Here is a 6,165-nt window from a genome sequence, read left to right as displayed (position 1 = left end):
TTACGTTGGCTACTCGTATAACCTGAAATGGCTGTCTCCTCAAAATCTACACATGGAGATGGGGCGCCTGGGTGGCTCAGTCACTTAAGCGTTCGACTTCAGCTCAGCTCACGATCTCACAGTTTGTGAGTTCGAGCCCCACGTCGGGCCCCGTGCTGACAGACAGCTCGGAGCCTGGAGCCTGCTTCGGATTCTGTGTCTTCTCCTGTCTCTGCAGCATCCATGCTCATGCTCTGTCTCTCTCTCTGTCTTTCAATAATAAAGAAACATAAAAAAATTAAATAAAATCTACAAATGGAGAATGAGGTCCACTCCGTAAACTTGTTTACAAACAAATCTAAACAGCTGATTTCCGTAAGAACAATAAGGCCTTTATTAGAGTTGCACTACATTGTTTCCAGGATCTTGCATCTTGCTCTGTGCTGAGCACCCAGCGCCCTGGCCCGAGGTGGGAGACCAGTGCACCCTGATTGGTCCTCTGAGAGTTCTGCTGCCAGGGGTCTAAGGTTCGGGTTGGGGGGGGGGGGAGAAGGGGGTGGGCAGGGTTTCGGGGAAGAGGTGGCCAGGTTGCCCCACCCAGGCTTTCTGGGGCCTCAGCTCCCAGGTTGTGCGGGTCACTGCAGGCAAACTGCCCAGGCCCCCGGGGACCAGGCTCAGAAACAGCATACCGGCCCTGGGAGATTGTCACAGTGTTTCAATCAGCTTTCCACTCCAAGTTTCTTTAGCTGATAGTTAACACCAGATATTTTTAATCTGTTCACACTGCAGAAGAAAGCATTGCTTGCTAGAAAAAGTGTAGTTAAGGTGAGTCATTAAAATACAATGACAATTGCTGCAAATTAAGTCTGATTATATCAAAACCATGGTTGTAGAGCTAAGGGACATTCGTAAAGGATAATGCAGGCTGTGTCACGGTGATTTGACAAACGTGGTAAAATCCTTTTCTCTGTCAGGGCTTCTTAACAAACAATTAAACAATGATAATTACAATACATGCACAGGTTATAAAAGCCCTGTATTTGTCGTAGGATTTATACATACAACCATGATAGTACATACACTTGAAAGACTAAACTGCGATATAAGAACATCAATTGATTCCAAAGGATATTTATAGCCCGGATATACATGAAAGTAAGGAACTATCTATAGGGAGTGACAAATTTACAGAAATGTACGAAACATTACATGCTAAATGAGTTTCTCGATCCTATTCACGAATTTTTCAGTAATTAAATACTGTAAGAAAATATCTCAGGGTCCATATAACAAGGATTAACAGATGAAAGATCTGGTTGAAGTTTCAAATGTAGTCACTGCTGGGCTCTGCGTGCTGCAAGACCATCGGTAGAAGCAGTGTGGGTAAACTGCAAGATAAAGGAAAGAATCAGTCTTAAGACATCAGCCCGAAAAGCACCTTCCAGGGCCCCAGGTGGGGCCTAGCGCGTGCCCCCCGTCCCCAAAGACCTTCCTGGCTGAAGAGATTTGAGAATCTAGAGAAAATATGAAGCATTTTGCATGACCAATGAGAATCATTCGATTGAGTTCATACTGGCTTAAGACTGAAAGTTACCAAATTAAAAAAAAAACAAGATGAAGGAATCAATCAACTATTCTTTTTTTTTTTTTCAGGATTTTAAGTAATCTCCATTCTAAAATGGGGCTCAAACTCACTACCCTAAGTTCAAGTGTCATAGGCTCCACCTGGCCTCCAGCCAGGAGCTCCCAACAATCAAACACTGTGGCTGAGACAGGAAAACAGAATGAGAGCAGCACAAAGCCCACCCCCCGAGGCCCTCAGAGCAGGGAGAAGAGGGCTGGGCTCTGGGGCCCACACCCGAAATCTCCAAGTTCAAACTCAGCCCCTCAGAGGGCAATGTGCTTCCGCTTTTAAAAGCTAATCTCTCAACTGAGAGGCCACCAGCGTCACTCACGTGAGGACTAGAATCCTCTTGGGCCTGGTTCATTCAAGAAGGTGTGCGTAAAACAAGCCAGCCAGGGCCTGCTGACCTAGGAGCTCCAGCAGACCAGGCAAAGGCCAGTGCCACTTGCTCCCGAACGACCAGGAAGGTCAGCTCAGACCTGGAAAATCTCCTACTGCTCCGACAGCAAGCCTGCCTCCCTACCACAAAAGACATTAGCAGACACTGAAGCCAAACTTCTTTTTTTACGAAAAGAGTGGAAATACAGTTTTCTCCGGAAAAACTGAGAACACACCAACCTCTTTAAGTGTAAGCACACAAACACCAGAATCCTCTTAGCAGGTGTAGAGAAGCTCGTGTGTGTGTGTGTGTGTGTGTGTGCGCGCGCGCGCGTATGTGTATGTGTGTGTGAGTCTGTCTATGTGTGTCTGCGTGTCTGTGTATTTCTGAAAGTCCCTAAGTGAGCCTGCTGCGGCTGTCCTGGCTCACACGGACATTGCGCAGACAGGACACAGGGTGTCCGACTGTGGCCTGCATGGACGGTGCCCTCTACTCACCAACAGGAGGCGTCGGCAGGATTAAGACATGACTGGCTGAATCCAGCCTCTGTGGTGCAGATACTATGCCTGCTCCAAGCAACACAAGGGGCAGCGTGCAAATGCAGCATGCGGTTAGTCTTAAAATAGCACATGAGGGCACAAATACAGCCACACACATTCTAAACCACAGCAGCAACCACTGAGGGCTCCCGGGGCACTTCTGAGTGGGGTTCTCTCCACCCGCAAGCAGCCGGGGGAGTCCCCGGGAGTTCACTCTCAAATAGCAATGGGGCAGTAGAGGCCATGAAAACACTTTCGCCGTGTCCATCTGCCATCTTGGGAAAGAGGGGCCAGGGCTGCCCATCACATACGTAGCTCTGCGAGTGTCGCTCTGAGGCTGGTCCAACGCTCTGAGGACACCCACGATGCCTAGTTGTAGTAGTTGAGAGAATACGCTAATATTCCATCAGATAGAAAAGTTAAAAAAATCTCTTTCACTGTGAAACTTTGATAAGCAGAAGTGAGGAGTAACCTTAGATCATTTGAGCCTGAGCATGCCACAGCATCTGAACGCCTTGTTACATATGAAGTCGGCCATTCTCCATCAGTGTTCACATTCCAACCCAAGAGCCTCCCATACCTCCGCCAAGAGGCTGGGGCAGAGCAGCACGTCACATACAGACCAGCAGCGTCTTCTCTGGCTGCATAGAGGACAGAGAGGAAGTGACCCAGAAGCCTGCAGGGAGAGTCTCTGCTGACCCAGCAGGTAAGTCAAGAGTGTCTTGATCCACATTGCTATCTCTAAGAAGGTGCCCTCCTGAAGCTTCTATCATCATCCTGGGAAATTACAGGACCCATTGTGAAATAAAAACCAAAAATATATAGTAAGGTCACCAGCCCTTTAAAATGACCTCACTCTGCAAGTTTGTTTACAGCTGTTTACCCCCATTCCTGACAGCCATTGGGGGCCCCCTGCCCAGACGGCTGCCCCAGGCGGTAAAGGGAGGCAGGGCCATATTTGTGCCAGGACCCTGACCGGGCACAAGTCAGGACAGTCCTGGGCTGACTGGACCTGCCGCACTGTCTTTGTGAAATCACCTTCTTGCTATAGAAGATACTACCTTTTTGTTTTCAAAACAGTCTTTAAGCTGCGGACAGTGCCACACGCTAGGACAGTCCCACCGCACCCTTTCACGTGTCCTATTCTCGTCACACTCGAGTGTTCTTATGGCAATGAAGACAGTCTTAAGTAGTGGTGTGGGAGTAAATCAGTCCTGGTGTTGTATAAGGAGAAATCAACACTTCGTGTCTTGTTCAATAAACGACTGTAACCTTCCCCCAGAGCACAGGGCCCTGGACTGCAGAGAGACCTCCAGGCGCCCCCAAACGCAACTTACAGGCTCTACTGCCAGGCTGCCGTCAACGTGTTATGATGTGAAAAATATTTCTCAAGACTATCAAAAGTCAAATACCAAAAGGAAAGAAACCAAACTCCTCACCTCTGTTAAAATATTGGTTTCTCAATAGCCCATTGGTTTGGGTGTTTTCTACGTTTTTGCAGGTACATTTATTTATTTTTGAAAGAGACACAAACAGTATGAGTTGTGGAAGGGCAGAGAGCTAGGGAGAGAGAGAATCCCAAGCAGAATCCCCATTGTCACCGCTGAGCCCAATGGGAGGCCCAAACTCACGAAGTGTGAGATCATGACCTGAGCCGAAAGCAAGACTCAGATGCTTAAATGATTGAGCTACCAGGCACCCCTGTTTGTTAGATTTTCAGAGAGAGAGGGAGAGAGAGAGAGAGAGAGAGAGAGAGAGAGAGAGAACGATTGTGTGTGAGTGAGATAGGGGCAGATAGAAAGGGTGACAGGGGACCCAAAGCAGGCTCCACGCAGACAGCAGCCAGCCCCATGCTGGCCTCAGACTCACAAGCAGTGTGATCATGACCTGAGCCAAAGTCAGACACTTAACCAACTGAGCCACACAGGCGCCCCAAAGCTCATTTGTTAATAAATTAAGAGCTAAGCTTAACTTGTAAGGTAAAATTATCTCCGCATTTGGAAGAGTAGTCTGGTACGTGATCCCTACAAACATAATAATCTACGTTCCTTTTGTTTTTTTTGTTTTTTTTTTTTTTTGATTTTACTTTTAGGAAATCTCTACCCCCAGCACAGGGCTCAAAGTCACAACCCAGAGATTATGAGTCACGCTGTCCTCTGACTCAGCCAGCCAGGCATCCCCAAATATAATACTTAACAGTTAACGCAAATTTAGATATCATTAGGCTGAAAACTTATTTCACCAACCCTTTGGTCAGTCGCCATGACCAAAAGGTGGTTCGACTCCCATTCCAAGATAGCACGAGCCTGAAATCACGAGCCGACACCCCAAAAGTTAATGTCAATCTAAAGGATGACAACATATTGCAATTGCGTCGAAACCAAGACTTCAAACTCAAAACAATACCCATTGAATCCTAATAGTGTATTTTCAATCAGAGATGTTAATGTGGAGTCCATTAATGGGCTTGATTTACTTATCTTTGAGAGGCAGAGAGACAGCATGAGCAGGGGAGGGGCAGAGAGAGATGGAGAGAGAGAATCCCAAGCCGACTCCAAGTTGTCGGCACGGAGCCCGACTTGGGGCTCGACGCCACCAACTATGAGATCATGACCTGAGCCCAAAGCAAGGGTCGAGCGCCGAATCATCTGAGCCCCCCAGGAAGCCCACAGGAATGGGCCTTTGGGGAGAGGGGTCCATGCTCTCCGGGAAATTAGACAAGGGTGCCGTGGAGGGGGGTTTGCAGAGGGGACACTGAGGGCATTCCCAAAGGTGTACAGTGTTCTGTAGAAGGATCGAAAGAGTCCTGATTCTCCACTGAGCCCATGAGTCGAACAGAATTCCACAGGGAAATCAGAAACAGAAGCCATGAAACTTCCACGTGGCACACGAAGTAAGAGTGTTTCTCTCTCCACATAAGAGCTAAATGCACGCCAGTCTCACGAGCCTGTGAGGGGAAGGGACAGGCAGAGCTCAGGCAGGAGGAGGCAGCACCGAGGACTCCGTGCCGCGCAAAACAGACCGGGTTTGGCGAGAGAGGACTAGCTGTGCGGTGAAGCTACGCGCTGCCTTGCTCTAATACAGGCTGCGGGGTCTCCAGCAGGAGAGCAGTGGGCGGGTGCAGACGGCCCGGTGTCACCTGTGTGTGCTGGGTCGGGATCTGCACCAGAAGCGCCAGGGCGGTGACATCGAAGGTCCCATCTAAGGCCATCAACGTGCCGTGAACTCCACCGTCTACGCGATTGTTGGCATCCTCCTTAAGGCCGATCGATAGGACCCAGCGAATCCCCGGGTCCTTCCTCCAAACCAGCACCTCTGCCGACAGTAAACACCCATGGCCACGGTGGCTGCCGAAAGCTCTCTCCATCACATCCACACCCTGTAATGCAGGACAAGGATCTCCGCTGTGTGCCCCAAGCCTATGCTTCAGCTGCACACTCCGGGTGTTCTGGAAAACCTTCCTCCCGTCAGACAACACTGTTGGCCCCGAGCCTGGGCACCTTGTCACTTCAACACAAACGTCTCAGTTCTAATCGCAGAGCCCGCTTTGTGGACTCGGTTGAAAATCAGAGAAACCTGAAAAGACTCCCCAGCATATTAAGAGACTGTGACGGGACACCTCACTTTCATGCAAAGTAATAACT

At 49.0% G+C, this 6,165-nt stretch overlaps 1 protein-coding gene across 1 annotated transcript in view; it reads right to left on the bottom strand.

Annotated features, from left to right (window-relative positions):
* Nucleotides 1–349: 349 nt before the first annotated feature.
* LOC147575933 (liprin-alpha-1-like) overlaps nucleotides 350–6,165 on the bottom strand; it is a 31,902-nt gene continuing 26,086 nt past the window's right edge. The window contains exon 11 of the mRNA XM_086679735.1: nucleotides 350–1,367. Within this exon, the coding sequence (XP_086535861.1) occupies nucleotides 1,314–1,367 (54 nt within the window). The 3' untranslated portion in view covers nucleotides 350–1,313. The remainder of the gene's footprint in view (nucleotides 1,368–6,165) is intronic.

Source organism: Puma concolor, chromosome D2, assembly GCF_028749965.1.
Source record: "Puma concolor isolate L17-30 chromosome D2, mPumCon1.1.hap2, whole genome shotgun sequence".
Classification (NCBI taxonomy): domain Eukaryota; kingdom Metazoa; phylum Chordata; class Mammalia; order Carnivora; family Felidae; genus Puma; species Puma concolor.
The sequence above is the reverse complement of the archived record's forward strand: the minus strand, read 5'-3'. Positions and strand labels throughout refer to the sequence as shown.